Source organism: Macrobrachium nipponense, chromosome 4 (genome assembly GCF_015104395.2).
Source record: "Macrobrachium nipponense isolate FS-2020 chromosome 4, ASM1510439v2, whole genome shotgun sequence".
NCBI lineage: Eukaryota > Metazoa > Arthropoda > Malacostraca > Decapoda > Palaemonidae > Macrobrachium > Macrobrachium nipponense.
In genome coordinates, this window is record NC_061100.1 from 23519403 (window position 1) to 23537088 (window position 17686).

General features: G+C 33.4%; 2 protein-coding genes across 2 annotated transcripts in view; one reads left to right on the forward strand and one right to left on the reverse strand.

Moving 5' to 3' along the window:
* LOC135211578 (GTP-binding protein Di-Ras2-like) overlaps positions 1–17686 on the forward strand; it is a 291971-nt gene that overhangs the window by 178411 nt on the left and 95874 nt on the right. The gene's annotated exons all lie outside the window — the stretch shown is intronic.
* LOC135210787 (glutathione S-transferase Mu 6-like) lies at positions 7366–12680 on the reverse strand. The gene is made up of 5 exons (XM_064243650.1): positions 12522–12680; positions 10972–11112; positions 10266–10442; positions 9676–9774; positions 7366–7658 (listed from the first exon to the last, which is right to left on the reverse strand). The coding sequence occupies exons 1-5, from the start codon at positions 12555–12557 to the stop codon at positions 7455–7457; spliced, it is 657 nt and encodes a 218-aa protein (XP_064099720.1). The 5' UTR covers positions 12558–12680; the 3' UTR covers positions 7366–7454.

Below are 17686 nucleotides of genomic sequence, written 5' to 3' on the forward strand. Positions count from 1 at the left end.
ATTTCTATTCTATTTGGCAAAAATGATATGGCTGAATAGGAGCTATATCATTAGGACATTTGTAGCATTAAAAAGTTGAAGAATACCTCTGGATAGGATCTATGATCTATCAGTGGGGACAGAAAGCATATCATTTCAGTAATATTTCAGCAATTTCAGAAATGATCTTTCAGAGCCAAATGATTCATCAGCGTATTTTCGAAACCAAATATCGAAGTACAAATATTGTTCAATTGGTACAAACAATTTTGACAGTTTATGAACGATAGCACATGAAACTGAGTAATGATAAAGATGGAGAAAATTGAAATACAATGATGCAATGTGTCCGACCCACTGACCATTTATCATTATCACGGTAGAAAAATGAATGAAAGTACGATACCAAGAGGCAGTGTTCAAAATAATCGCTCTGCTGTCAGGGCAGCCATGAAATATTTATAGAAGCGGTGCTCCTGGAACAATATTACTGTTGGAGAATGCTGCTCTGCAGGAAATAACAAAGCATATCCATCTGAGCAGAAACCTCGGCACAGTCTGAAGAACATAATATTGACAACCGTATGGGAATCAAGTCTGTTTTCATTACCTGGGCGAATCTTTATATATATGAGTGTGTGTGTGTGTGTGTGTGTGAGAGAGAGAGAGAGAGAGAGAGAGAGAGAGAGAGAGAGAGAGAGAGAGAGAGAGAGAGAGAGAGCTCTACACGCCAGGATAAGAACTAGGTTAATAAGACCTCAGTCCGTCCCATCTGCATATCGTATCTTTTCTACCCACCAGGGTAAGATGATATATCTAGGAATATCACCTACCATGTTCAAAATTCTTACTCAGAAATCTCACGAGCCTATAACGTGAAAAGGTAAATTTATTAGGTATTTATTTGTTCCCTTATGTACCGACCTTTTCTACAATGGTTAGCCCACCCCAATTATTATTATTATTATTATTATTATTATTATTATTATTATTATTATTATTATTATTATTATTATTATTATTATTATTATTATTATTATTATTATTATTATCATATCTTTTAGTAACTGGTTCCCAAAATTGAAATCTATATATTATAAGGAGAAATCATAAAACTAGGATTACGATAGTTCTTCAGACATTGCATTTAAACCGAAGATCTTTATATTTTCTGTATTCACTCCCGGGAATAGAGTTTCTTAATAACTGAAACGAAATCATTCAAAATAGACAATGGTGGTATTAATTGGTACCTAACGTGATATGTTTCGAACAAAGGAAAACACGACTGACAGTTTTCAATTGGATTTCACGACAAAAGAAAAAAATGAATATATAAGTAAAGTAAAATAATGTCCAAGAAAAGGAATCAGTTTCATCACTGGAGAAAAGATGTTCTCAAAAAACAGCCATGGAAAAATCGATTCATTTTACGAAATGAAGAGTTTATGAAATGAAGAGTTTACGAAATGAAGACTTTACGAAATGAGGATTTTACGAAATGAAGATTTTACGAAATGAAGATTTTACGAAATGCAGATTTTACGAAATTAAGAGTTTACGAAATGAAGAGTTTACGAAATGAAGATTTTACGAAATGAAGATTTTACGAAATGAATATTTTACGAAATGAAGAGTTTACGAAATTAAAATTTTACGAAATGAAGAGTTTACGAAATGAAAATTTTACGAAATGACGATTTTACGAAATGAAGAGTTTACGAAATGAAAATTTTACGAAATGAGGAGTTTGCGAAATGAAAATTTTACGAAATGACGATTTTACGAAATGAGTTTACGAACTGAAGATTTTACGAAGTGAAGAGTTTAAAAAAATGAAAGTTTTTACGAAATGAAGATTTGACGAAATGAAGATTTGACGAAATGAAAATTTTACGAAATGAAAATTTTACGAAAAGAAGATTTTACGAAATGAAAATTTTACGAAATGAAGGTTTAAGGCACTGGGAAAATGACGGAGTAGGAGCGGTTGAAGAGATCCAGAAAATAAAGGAGATGAATTATAAGGATCCAGAGGTAGGGATGGAGGAACATCCCGCAGTTGAAGAGATCATTAATAGCTAGAGAGGCCGAACAGCAAGACAAGAAACGATGCAGGGACCTAGATAAAGTAAAAGCCATAAAAATGTAGGTGTAAAAAAGCACTATTGTAATGCCTACAGTACGCCGTGAGAGTTTCACCGACGGTATCCTCAAAATGACTTGAAGAGACACGTGGACGAAAAAGAAACAGAGGAAGGAGGGCAAATTTATTGGATGAAGAGAGGCAAGTTAAACTGGGAGAGGTATTACTGAACTGAAGCGTCTATAATACGATGGTATTCTATGTGGATTTTAAGAATCGAAGAGGATTTATATAGACGGAGGGGATCTATGGGGACACGGTGAAATTATAGAAGGGGAGAGAGAGAGAGAGAGAGAGAGAGAGAGAGAGAGAGAGAGAGAGAGAGAGAGAGCAAAATTTAATTGACATATGAACTGAAATGGTGACACTAATTCTCTCATTAGATTTCGGTCGTCTCGCCGGTGACGAGAGCAAAATAATAGTTTTGTGAGACGTTGTGAGATATTTGTTCCTTTTATTCTGTGATTGCTGTTTTGATATGGTTTCCTATATAAATGTGTGTGTATATATATATAGATATGCATGTATGTATGTATGAATACATTTGGCCACTTAGTCCACGGATACTGAAGTTACACTACCAATTACACAGGGGAACTGTATTGTGCAATGGACTCTGTAGGATATCCATCATAACGAACCTTATTTGCTCAGGCTTCTGAAAAAACATCTTAAATGATGAGATATTATTCTGGTCACCGCTTATCCCTCTAAGGAGTTGTATCGATTTCTAAAGAGCCACATCATTTCGCGGGTTTATATTTTGGCGAATGGGTGATTCTTTCTGTTACTGACATTTCCTTGGTGGTGTTAAGACTAGTAATGATAAGTTATACTTAATTAAAGAGGGATAGGTTGGTTACAGTAAGTTATATAGGAACATTTCTTTTATGGAGTACATATAGCAAACGTGACATATAAACTTAAAGTTCTAGAGGGTTTACCTCTAGTTGGGATCGACTTACCACCCCTAGGTTAAGGTTGTTACGATAATTGAATATATATATATTATATATATATATAGATATATATATATATTTTATATATATATATGTGTGTGTGTGTGTGTGTGTGTGTGAGTGTGTGTGTGTGTGTATGTGTGTGTGTATGTAATATATATATGTGTATGTGTGCTATGTCATACGAAATCATGTGACTGTTTCCAACACAAGAAGTGTTTAACATTTTATCTATAACAGTTCCGTATTGAGGTCGCCAACGATAGAATGGCATATTATAGGACGATTAACTGGAAAATATTCTAGACCTGGCGTTACAAAAGTTGAGGTCATCTCCGGGATTGATAACTCAACAAGTTCAAATAAATTTGCCAGAAACGTTGTCGTTTAAACTTAAAAATGAGTATATGTCATAACATTTTTTTTTTCATAAACGGAAAACAAGGTCAGAATTTGGGGATATAGTGCTTAAAAGCAAAAGGAAGGCAAAGACATGAATTATTTACGATACAAATTGCTCAGTCACTGAACGTAATCGAAAACATTCCAAATGATGAAGTTATTTCACTGTGGATTCCTGCTTAACTTTGTGGTAGTAATTGTATGCAATCAAAGATGGCTAATGAATTTCAAATTATGAAATTAGTAACAAATGCATGGAAGAATTAATAAGCTAATTTGGTACACAAATCATATAAATAAAGTATTTTTTTTTATTTGGTGCTCATCACTCAAGAAAGAATCATTGGCATAAAGAATCAGTACACTGAATCACAGCTAAATAGCTGTTGATTCTTTCAAAGAGGTGAAAAAAAAAAAAAAACAGCTACGACTTATGTACTGCAAACAAAAGGAACAAAAATCTCAACTGACCTCCGGTGCTGGAAATTTACGAGAGAATCACCACTGATATTGGTTCCACGGGAGCAAGAGCGAAACAATACTAAAGTCCCGATATCGAAGAAGGGAAACGGGCGGCCATAATCTGGAAAGGATCCAGAAATTGCCTCGGCCGTTTATCTTGCAATTTCCAGTTTTCCAGCCTTTCCACTCCATCCGGTTTCTCTCGACGATAAGCTTATCCAATAAAGCACTTCAAAAAGGAGAAATAGATAAAAAAAGATAAAAGAAAATAGCTAGAAAAAGAGAAAATAAAAGAAGAGCGAACTTTTGCCGAGTCCTCTCATCTCGAAAGGGAAGAGAGGAGTAATCGTTTTTTTTTTTTCTCGTGCGTTTTGTTTAACTTGCTTCGAACTTCTTCAATATTCGTTCGCGATTGTCTTCTGCCCTTTCATTACCCCTGTTTGTTTTATCGACTTATTTCTTCTTCTTGGGGAAAGCTGCCAACAAAGAAGGAATATGAATAAAGGACCAAGAAATGGAAATATAACAAATCATTTGGCAACTCTCAAGAAAACCAGAACAGCCATCACAGAAATGACAGCTCAACGAGAAGAAGTTCCAGAAGACTGCTGGGCCTTGACCCAGGCTAACATCCCAAACATCTCTTGAGAATGGGCCACAGACAGGGCCTGAAAGTACTCGAGTGTGGAGTAAAAACTAAATGTAAATACTTAGAAGTAAACAAGTTACAAAGTGATTTTGTGGGTTTCTTTTTCAATCTTCAGAAGAAAACTGAAAGAAGTTTTTGTTTGGTTAATCATTTAGATCTTATGGAATTTAGGCTGCCAAGCCAAGCACTTACGACATTGGAAAGAGAGTGTTGGCGTGGTTGGACAGGAAGCACAAGGACCTAAAAGTTGTATTAGGAGGAAACCCCACAATCATACGAAGAAATAATAGTCAGGGAGATTGGGCAGGAAGGCTGAGGACTTCAAGCGGGTAATGGGTTAAAGTAAAAAGCTATACAGTGGGTGTTGCAAAAAATACCCTTTAGGAATGCCTACAATGCACCAACGACAGTAACCCCTACGAGGGAATAAACTCAATCCATTATACCCTCCTTGTCACCATTACACACGTTTCCTTACGTTGCTAATTAGAACTTATAATGACCTTCTGAACTTTCGAAAATGCCTTCATTGTTCAAGTCAATTAACCGACCCAACTACATGATTCACCTTTATGAACCAATCGAGTAAACACTGCGGGTTTTCGAGAAAGAGGTTATTGTGTCTTCAGTGCTAACACCAAGACATTCATTAATTTCTTGGTGTCTTCACCGTGATGTTTATCAATTAATGACTGCCAGTCTTTTACTTAGAAAATTCCAATTGTTTAGAAATCGGTGTTTTTCCCCGTCTTTAGTCATTCTATTTTGCGCAATATATTTGTAATCCTCCTTATATTCTTATATTTTACTTACATTTCATCTATTTTTCAATTTGTTATTTTTTTTTACTCTTTAAAATGAACGCCGTCATATTCTTTGAAGCTTGAATTTCATGCCAATGGCAGCTGTGGTCTCGTTTCATATGAACGGGGTTCATTTTCGGCTTAATAATAATAATAATAATAATAATAATAATAATAATAATAATAATAATAATAATAATAATAATAATAATAATATACTTCACAAATATGTATCTATTTCCTATCTGTGGTATTATTCACTTAAATTCTTTTATCCTCAGCCATAAAACCAATTCAACCTACATCAAGATTCTCGTAAGACGGATTTTCCCATTTCCTAGTTCACCCTGAAGAACACTAACCCCTCGTTTGCACAAGATGTTGTAAAATACAAAAATGTAAATAATTAAGAGAAGATGAATCTCCTGGGACGTAAAGAAACAAAGATCACAGAAGCATTCTAGCTGGAGCGATTCTCATTCAATACTGAGCGGTCTTTGTTCATAGTACGAAGTTCCTGTGAAGTTTGCACATAATGGGACCAATTAACATCATTTTGGGTAATAGCAAAGACGGGTTATAATGACTGTAAGATTTAATCAATATGTACAATCTGGGGGCTACTCCTCTCTCTGTCTGTCTCGTCTCTTTCTCTCTCTCTCTCTCTCTCGTCCATTTTGTATGTGATATATATATATATATATATATATATATATATATATATATATATATGTATATATATATATATATATATATATATATATAATATATATTATAATATAATATATAATACTATACATAATATTTTCTATGAAGTCTAAAAGACTAATACTGTATGTAGACTGGTATATACAAATCTCTCAATCTTTTATATATATATATATATATATATATATATATATATATATTTATATATATAATATATAATATGAATATAATATATATATTATATACTATATATATATATATATATATAATATATATATGTAAAGTTAAGGAATTCAAGTAGTGGGATGGTACGTGTAATAAGATGAAAGTATTTCGTGAATTTACTTCTCCAGTATTAAATATGCATTCTCTATCACGGATTCAGCATCAGTAAAGTAAACAGCAAAATAAAGAAAAAACTTTGGTTGTTAACAAGTCACTTAACCTGGTTTGACCTTCTACTATGCTATATTTTTCGATCTTCCACCTCTCAGATTTTAAAGCTGGCTAATAATTATCTTTCTCTCTTTTTATCCTCAGGTAAGAGTTTTGAGTGATACATGCCCTTCTCCGGCCATAACTAAAGAGGCTTCCTCAAAGGTGAGATAATACGCCTTGTCGTTCATCCTTCTGCATGACTATCGACAGTTGAGTATTTCTTTTATAACTGGGAACTTTAGATTCAGTCATAACATAATACTGCCGTTAAAGATGATGTAAAATATCCATTGTAAAATATGTTTTAGAAATTACTGTGAAAACACTGAAAATATTCTCTCACGTTTTCTGTGACTGTTCATTCACAGAGCAAATCTACAAACCTAACATAACCCCAGAGAGAGATAAAATTGAAAGGTTTATATAAAATCAGAAATATGCAATAGATGATGGTATTGACAGCTGTCACAAGCAAAGATGAGATGAAGATACCCAAACAAATATAATTATTTATGCTGGTTTTAATGGTATTCGTTTGACCAGAGATGGGAACGTGAACGTAAACGGCTTTTAATATATGAATTCAGCGGCAATGCATTTGACTCATATTCTCATTAGTAATATCATGAAAATAATAAATGAAAAGGAGTGTAGGTGAATATAGTGAATGACATTCACGCTATTCACGTTAATTTATGCTATGTTATTGAATGTTAATCGCATATTGAATGGTTATTCTAGCGAATATTATCAAATCCAATGACAAATATTAATAGCTTCAAAGAACGAGAAGGATAAATCAAAGGCGGTTATGAAATTACTTTTTTTTTTATTTAACTGAATCTTCCTCACGTTACCTGTAAATCCTCATATCGTCCCTGACGAGAGATCTGTCCTCGGTGTGTTCTTCATTCAACAAGGCCAAACTTGACCTTGGGGCCATTGATAGGGTACTTAATATATCGAGGTGATGACATGAACTTCTTGATGGCCGGGAGCTCCTCGAAGCGCTTGACGAAGTTCTTCAGGGTCTGGAAAGAGTCCAGGTAGGTCGGATCCATGAAGGTGGTCACGTAGAGTTCCTCGTACAAGACGAAGTCCGCCAGAGTGATCTGGGGGAGGAAGATAAAACTCCGCTAAGGATTTTTTTTGTGGAGGAAGTCGTGTTTGACACGTATTTTTATGACGATAATTGTCTTCACCTTATCCTATCTGTATTGAAATAAAAAAAAGTAAAAAATCGAGTTTTCTGTCTAGCATATAATGCTGTATGAAACTCTCAGCCAAGGCCCATGAAACTCAACTCCGCGGTCCTTGAAACTTTTTGCCACGATCATGACTAACTTTAACCTTAAATAGAATAAGATCTACTGAGAGTAGATGGCTGCAATTTGCTATGTTTCATGATTGGAGGGTGGTTGATCAACATACCGATTTGCAGCCCTCTAGCATCAGTAGATTTTAAGATCTGAGGGCGGACAGAAATAGTGCGGACGGACCCACAAATAGCTGTCTCAACAGTTTTCTTTTACAGAAAACCTAAAAGGAGCTGGATCAGAGCTTAGAATTTTTATGGACAGTAGATACGCATATGATGAGAAAGAAATAGAAGTGCATATTGTAATTCTTTTGAGATAATAATGCTCCCAGCAGTGATTTTGATGAGGAAAGTAATGGTAGATAGGTATTTTAGTACCCTATTGATTTTGCTTTATCCCAAATCCCCCATCCCCCTCTAAAAATAGACAAAGTCAAAGGGCATACGAACGTCGATTTTTTTTTAATCTTATTGAGGTCATATAATAAAGAAAAGTGGTGACAATGATTCCACTAATAAAATTAAAATCGATAAATGTTTCGTAAAGGAAATCCGACGCGGAATTACAGCCTTGACTTTGATCTCATTGATGACAGACAAGTATAAGATGAGGAGGAAATAAAAGGAAACGATGCTAATGATATATTAACATTTGATAAATGCTCCTGCTGCATAAAATAGAAAGATTGGAAAATCTAAGCAGAATGATTTTAGCAGACCAAAACTGAATTTAAAAAAAAAAGGTGTCTCCTCGCCTCCAAACTTCCATCTTTAAGAACCACTACCGAAAAAACGCAGCTTTAACCACAGCCCTTGAGGTAGCTCCTGTCTCCCCCTGGATGGCTAATAAAGGTAGTTAAGCCCCTCCCGGTTCCTACACGACTCTTCCCCTGGGCCTGAATACCTTCCCCTAAACTTTAGATAACTCCCTCTGGGAAGTCTTCCGAGCGGACCCTGTTCAGGTGTGACGTCAGGCTATGACACACGTCAATCAATTTCAGTTATTTGAAGGCAACGACGTCACTGAAGTCACTCTTGGGAAGAGGCAGGCCACTGGGTATATCTCACAAGTGAGTGTTTCGAATGACTGGCGTGAAATGAAGCATTATAATGGACGCAGTAAAGTGAAAGACTCCCAAATGGGAAAACGCAGAAGCCTCAGACAATAAAAGTCGTAGGCGAGAAAGGGCTTCGTGACATTACTGAGAAAATTCTTTTATTAGTTTTGCAAAAATGACGGTTATTGACTTATCAGTTCTGCAATGTTACTCTTTCATTATCATTCAAGCAATATTAGTCGCAATGATTTTCTAGAGTTTCATTTGCAAAATTCACAGGCAATATCGTACTTTTATATATTTAAAAGAATGACGTAATCATAATTCTGTACTCAAACGAGGTGGTTGTATCTAAAACTTTAGTTCCATGCTACAGAAACGATAAGAAATTAATCCATTGCGAATTAGGTTTATGCTAAAAGCTTCACTGTCTGTAATTGCCAAGTTTGTTCTATCCCTGAAATAAATAAATAAACAAATAGATATTATATATATATATATATATATATATGTATATATATATATATATATATCCTATACGATAATTATAGATTCCACCTTATCTACCTAAGGAGTACCGATAATTAATTCTCTCTCTCTCTCTCTCTCTCTCTCTCTCTCTCTCTCTCTCTCTCTCTCTCTCTCTCTCTCTATTTGACTGTTACTGTTAGAATGACCCTAGCAACAGATAAACTGGTTAGGCCCCATATACCAATATCCCAACGGCTGAAAACTTATCGGAACAGAACTCACCTTATCACCCACGAACCAGGTCTGATTACCCAAGATGTTCGAGAGTAATTTCAAGGTCTCTTTCAGACTACCTATGTATTTCTTTGCTCCTTCTTCTGTCTGTTTTAGAGAGAAAAAGAAAAACAAAAACACATATAGGCGTGTATCTGTGCATAGACAAATACATATACATACATATAGGTGAAAATATTTAAATTTTAAATGTAATGTTACAGAGGTAAATAAACAAAACGATAATTATCCTATGCTTCACAGAAGCTGTATATGTATAATAATATCTGCCATCATTACCATGAAAGCAACAATATTCTACATTAAAAAACTTCGTCCAATCTTTTCTCTAAATTATCTAAACTGTGGCATACATACATACAGAGAGACAGAGATAAATAAGCAAAACGATAATTACCATATGCTTCACAGAAACTGTATATGTATAATAATATCTCCCATCATTACCAAAAAAACAACAATATTCTACATTAAAAAACCTCCTCCAATCTTTTCTCTAAGTGATCTAAACTGTGGCTTTTATTAAAATCAGAATATATCAATCGAAGCATCTACAGAATACGAAGCAAAGCTCTCACGTAATTGAGAGAGGCTGTGTAGAACCCGAAACGCATGTCTCTCCCCTGGTCCATCAGCATGTCGACTGTCATCCTCTCCTTCTCTGTTTTTCCACAGAGGTCGTACTTTCTTCCCAGATGGCGCATGATGGCGTAACTCTGCGTCAGCTTCACATCACCGTCTATGTAATATGGCAGCTGGGGAAAGAGAATGAGGCCTTTTTGCTTTCGTTCGTTTCATTTTATTGGTGGGGTGTAGGGTTGGGTGGGTGGGATTTCATTTTTAGAATCATGATTGTTGTGAATACTATATTGAGACTGTATAATAGAAATAAATGATGACCGATTTGTTTAGGGAATTTACATTTTGTTCTTATTGTTCAAGTTTTATTATTCTTTTTAAATCTTGCTCTTTGTAATAATTATTTTAAAATTTTAATAAATGAAAGGAATAATGATTTATTTTCTATATTATATATGTTGTAAGACCTTAAATTCACTCATTCATGGATAGCCTTAAAAGATAAACTTAGAGAAGATGATTGTAACTTACTTTGCTTTATATTAATTTCTTATGGCAATTCATCCATTGGAATGTATGAATTCTCATCAAAATGATAAACTACGTGACTATTGAAGCAGCGACATCGTTGTCTTAAATCATAGGTAAACTACGTTGATTTAAAGTGAAAGACAAAAAAAGGAAATTATAATAAGTGTTTCTCACGTTAGGTATTGGGAGGTCCATGGTTGGTTTGACAGAAAACCAGGCATTCCTATTGAAGTCGGGTGCAGGGCCAAACTTGTAAGTTTTCTCCTCGTATTTTGCTCCAACGCACTCCAGAAGGAACCGAATATGCTGACCGAGCTGTTGGGAACAAGCCGAGTAGTAGTGATTAATACACACATTTCAGAAAACAGATAAACACAGGAGTCAATAAAATGGAAAAGTAAATCCACGATAATATGTCTGTTTGATCTTGTTATTTCTGCTTTGTATTTTAAATAACAAGATCAAACAGACGTATCATTGTGGCATTTACTTTTTCAGTACACACATTCATACAAAAACTCACGGACACATACAAATGTGTGTGTATATATATATATATATATATATATATATATATATATATATATATACATATATATATTATATATATATATTATATATATATATATATATATATATATATATTATATATATATATATATATATATATATATGTATATATATATAGATATATATATATATATATATATATCATATATATATATAGATATATATATATCTATGTATCAGTACTTCTGTAAGGGCTTTGAAATACACCTGTCAATATAAATATATATATATATATATATATATATATATATATATATATATATATATATATATATAATATATATATATATATATATATATATTATATATCTATATATATATAATATATATCATTGACAGCTGTATTTCAAAGCCCTTACAGAAGTACTGATACATAGTGACAGAAATAGCAATTGATTGCTTTATGTCTTAAAACTGTCTTCACAACACCTAGGTTATTGACGCCGAAATTTACCAATATTTATGCTAGGAGGACAGTATTGTAGATTTCTACCGCTATATATCAGCACCTCGATAATGACTTGGAAATAAAGCCAAATCATATATTTCTCACTGACAAGAGGGAACTTAAGACCTTGGTGTAGAACCTGACTGGTTTCGGCTTTATTTCCAAGCCATTATCGAGGCGCTGATATATAGCGGTAGAAATGTACAATCCTGTCCTCCTAGCATATAAATTAGAAATTTCGGCGTCAATAACGTAGGTGTTGTGAAGACAGTTTTACGACATAGAGCAATCAATTATTATTGGGTATTTCTGTTACTATGTATCAGTACTTCTGTAAGGGCTTTGAAATACAGCTGTCAATATATATATATATATATATATATATATATATATATATATATATATATATATATATATATATATATATGTCTGTATTCATACTATCACTTCTTCATTGCCCAGTGTCCTTACACTTTCAAAATAAATTTACCAACGCAAGGTTTCGTGATAAAATAGAAATAAACCATCTTGAAGACAAATTCTAAATAATCTCGAACTACAAAATACCCTTGAGCCAAGAACTTTAGTCCTCTAAATCATGAGCTGTGCCGATATAATCGCCAAAATCTAAATATACTTATGTATCCAAACAGAATATATTTATGGTTCATGACCACCAGACGACTTGCTGGCGCAACATACTTACTCCTCTGACATCCCAGTACCCGAAGACAGGCGCCATGTTGAAGAGTGACGGAGGCCCAAGATGTCGACAGTCAGGGCGATGCAGGAAGAGTGTCAGTGCTTAGTCACTTCGCGACTAAGTACCACGAGTAGATGAATCTTCTCCATTACGTTGCAATTTCGTCGCCTTTATCTTATCGCTCTGCACGAGAGATCGAATCGAGGAGAGGCGTCTCAGAGTGGAGTGAATGATAAGAGCACGGAGACGTTATGCGTTCTTTTCGTTGTATTGTTATTTGCTGATTAGAGATGGGGTTCTGTTGGCACTATGGCATTAGGAGTGGTAAGTTAATCTTGCTTCGAAGCGTAATGTATTATCTCAATGGACTTAGGATGTGAGTAATCAAACTCAATCTAGACTCTGCAGATAAGCAACAAAGTTTATATATATATATATATATATATATCTATATATATATATATATATATATATATTATATATATATATATATAGACCATACATATAGATATATATATGATCTAAATGTGGCAGATAAGTTTTATATATACTATATATATGTATATATATAAAGATATATATATATATATATATATATATATATATATATATATCTATATATATATCTATATATAGTAAATATATGATACTTCTCTACCCAATTTCCACTATGAAATTAACCAAAATTGATCGACGTCGAATTAAGATGGAATGTTCGTCTCATCACTTTTGCCTTTATTCTGATCATATTTTTGATTCGAATAACTTCAGCATGAGATAAGCAACACAATGAACTCCTTTGTATACCTGCTAAACATAGCACTGTCCTGCATCGTGCTGCATCTCTTCCGCCGTCAGCATGACATGAATTTATTAAGCCAGGTCAAGAGTTCTGTTATCAGTTGTCTCAAAATAGAAGTCAGTATCCTCTCATCCTAATTAAATGAAAATAAGAGTCAGCAAGCACTTGAGAATTGTTGCCACATGAAAAGCAACTGCATTACCCATCCTACTATTGACATCATTGAACCAAACAGAAACTTCTTTCAGTTTGCTTCTGAAGATTGAAAATGAAACCCACAAAATGACTGTGTATAAAGTGTTTACTTATAAGTATTTACATTTTATTTTACTCAAGACTCGATTACTTTCAGGCCTTTTTTAAGACTGCTGGGCCTTGACCCAGGCTGACATGCTACCATCTCTTGAAAAAGGGCCACAGATGGAGCCTAAAAGTACTCGAGTTTTGAGTAAAATAAAATGTAAATACTTATAAGTAAACACTTTATACACAGTCATTTTGTGGGTTTCATTCTCAATTGTCATCATTACTAAAAGTCTTTGTAAGAAGAGACATCCGAGCTTTCATGAAGAAAGCTACGGAAAAAGAAAACTTTGCGTCATACGAATAAGGAAGAAAACGAAAAGCGGAGGGAGGATTAAAAAGAAAAAGGCTTAATCCTTAGGGGATTGATAGATCCGCCTTTCAAAAAGACGTAAGGAAATTGAGATATATAAAAGAATGTAGAAAACGACCTAAGTAGAAGAGAGATTGCCACAGCTCTGCAGCGTAGGAAGTTTGGACAAAATATATAAATCGAGCTATCTGCGAAGTTTTGCTTGCACATATATACACACACACTCCCACACACATTTATATACACACGCATATATGTGTGCTGTATATATATATATATATATATATATATATATATATGTGTGTGTGTGTGTGTGTGTGTGTGTGTGTGTATGTATTTATATATATATGTATGTATATATATACATATATATGTATATATATATATATATATATATATATATATATATATATATATGTATATATATACATACACACACACACACACACACACACACACACATATAATATATATGATATATATATATTATATATATATATATATATATATATACATATAAACTTATCCGAAACATCACAAAAAGCAGAAATAATTTAGAGAAAAAACTTATATAATTTCAATTTGTTAACAGCTAAAACCGAAAGACTGAAAATAGAACTTCGTATAGACAATTAATGTACATGTGTCTTTGTTTTATAGATCTTTGTGTCATAGATCTTTACTAGGTCAGTAATCTGTTAATTTTTTTTATTATTACTTAAGCGCCGAAATGTCTAGCTTGGGTCATTCGTCATTCTCTTCCCTAAAACATACTATACAACTCTTGCAAGCTTAGTCAGACCAGAAGATATATATATATATATATATATAATATATATATATATATAATATATATATATATAATATATATATATATTATACATATTATTACACATATGATCATATACATATATGTGAGCGTATATATATATATATATATATATATATATATATATATATATATATATATATATATATATATATCACTCTGGTCCGACTTAGCTTGCAAGAGTTGTATAGTATGTTTTAGGGAAGAGAATGACGAATGACCCAAGCTAGACATTTCAGCGCTCAAGTAATAATAAAAAAAAATTAACAGATTACTGACCTAGTAAAGATCTGTGACACAAAGATCTATATAACATAGACACATGTGCATTAATCGTCTATACAAAATTTTATTTTCAGTCTTTCGCCTTTAGCTGTTGACAAATTTAAATTATATAAGTTTTTTCCTCTAAATTACTTCTGCTTTTTGTGATTTTTCGGATAAGTTTAAAGAAATTGGTTCCATATTTCATAAGTTTCTTCATTTCATGTTATACCTGTTAGTCATTATATTAACTTGAAAAACATTTTTTTAAATTGAAACATTCCGTCGAGTGTTTGAAAGCGTTTTGACAATTAATCTTTTACTCCGGTATTTTAAAAATTACACCCAAATATCACAGATAGATATCATTGAAAAGAGAAAAAATGGCACACAAATTAATATAAATATATCAGAAGCAGAATAGCTTCTTAAGCGCAGTTTCTACTCGTTCTTCTTCTGAATTATGTTAATTAAAACCTATCAGCTTATTTTGTTTTTAATAATACCTCTTTGGATTTCTTTCTTTGATGTTTCGTAAGTAATAATACATTTTTAACTTGCGCAATCGAATACTGAGAAAAACAATGTTCATTTTGTCCATTTGCTAACTAAAATTTATCAGCTTCTTCTATTTTTAATACTACCTCTTAGGATTTTATTCTTTAATGTTTTGTGAGTAATAAAGTATTTTTAATATGCGTAATCGAGTAATGAAAAAAAAAAAAAATTTCAATTTGTCCATTTGCGCAGCGCGTTCCCACGATGCATAATCTAATCTATTTCTCTTTTTTTTTCAATTAATCATTTATATATTGACTTTCATTCCTGTGAAGATTCCAGTTCCTTATCTCCCTCATGCGCCTCGTAGATAAACCGCGGTGATAAACCATTATCATTTTTATCATCTCCAACTTATCTTGACTTTTCTTCTCATGCCAAGACTTTCTAAAATTAATGTAAGTGACTTTTATCTTCTTCCCTTCGAGACAGAAGACCGAACTCTCTCTCTCTCTCTCTCTCTCTCTCTCTCTCTCTCTCTCTCTCTCTCTCTCTCTCTCTCTCTCTCTTTCTTTCTTTCCGTTTCAATTAAGGTCCCGCCAAACGGAGTTATTGAAATGAGCCAGAAGGGAGGTGGGAAAGGTAATAGGAGAAAAATTCGATAGAAGAAGGGAACTGAATGGTTTGCGATGACTTAAATAAGGAGAACAAGAAGAAGAAGAGAAAAAAGAGGAAAAATTAGTAAGATTGAAGTGAGGTAATCATTGGGAAAACAGAAAAGAGAATGAAAAAGGCGATAAAAGTTCGACAGAAGAGTGTATTGAAAGTATTAAAGGAGAAGAAGAAGAAGAAGAAGAAAATAAAAGTTAAGAAAAAGAAGAAGAAAGGAATAAAATAAAAATTGGGAAAATAACTGGCAACAGAGAAAAAAATAATGCAAAAGAAAGTTAAAATATAAATAAAAAGGAAATTCTGAAACACGAGATATATATATATATATATATATATATATATATATATATATATATATATATATATATATATATATATATAACTCAATTGACAGCTAGAACGCCCTTTTTTTTCTATGTCACCTGTCTGTCAGCAAGGATCAACTGAAAGATCTGGCAACGTCACGTGACGTCGCAATGACCGTGGTCAATGACGACGGATTTCAAGCAAGGACGCTATCGATGACCCCGAAACGGGTGTATATTTAGATGCTATCCAACAAAGTAAGGCTACACAGTACCTATACGCGGTATCCTGCTCTATGGGAACCTAATCATGTGATTTACATAATCAACATAGGAAACATAGGACCTACAGGTTATCACGCTCTACGGAAACCTAATTATGCGATCTGACTCCTCTACATAGACCCCGCAGCTCAACCCGTTCTACGGGAACTTAATAAAGCCATTTAAATATTCGGTACTCATCATATTCTCGGCTCCTCACCCCACCTCAAGTCGTAACTCCGCCTGTCAGTCATATTCAACGCAGGAAGTAACGAGGTGAGGTAAGACATGCAAAGTTAGAGTGTATATCTCATTATGCGGCGGCATTGCCTGGTACCCATCACAGAATGATGTTGAGACATTAAGATAATCCCTCCGGGAGTGGGGAGGGGGGGGGGGGGGTGGTGGGGGGGCGAAAGGAATCGAGGCGCTTCTTCTCAAACCTAGATTTATTCACATTATTGGACTTTCGATGAGGAGAGGAAGTTCACTCCAGAGATGAGGAGGCGAATGTCGTTGCTGTGAATTCGATGGTAGTGATCAACTTGCTTTTATATGGACAAATATATTCTCGGTAATGAGTTGAACGGCCTTGACAGCTGATCTTTTCTGTCACCTCTTTCGAATGGACGCCATGTTCTTTGGAAGCTTGAATTTCAAGTCATCGACCCTTGTGGGGCTGCTCAAAATGAAAGGGTTTCCTTTCCTAAATAATAATAATAATAATAATAATAATAATAATAATAATAATAATAATAATAATAATAATAATAATAATAATAATAATAATAATAATAATAATAGTAATAAACGTCGGCCCTATTCCGTAAGATAGCTGAAATTTAAATTGAATTTTAAATCTTAACTAACGCCGCAGGCGTTGTAATGAAACCACAATTAGAAAAATAGAGAAGAACC

Excerpts from the sequence above, each read along its gene's own strand:
- LOC135210787 (XM_064243650.1), bottom strand. The coding sequence starts at position 12,557 with ATGGCGCCTGTCTTCGGGTACTGGGATGTCAGAGGA. Across the intron at positions 10,443-10,971 it reads TGGACCTCCCAATACCTAAC|CTGCCATATTACATAGACGG; the intron begins GTGAGAAACACT and ends CTCTTTCCCCAG. Across the intron at positions 9,775-10,265 it reads ACACAGCCTCTCTCAATTAC|ACAGAAGAAGGAGCAAAGAA; the intron begins GTGAGAGCTTTG and ends TCTCTAAAACAG.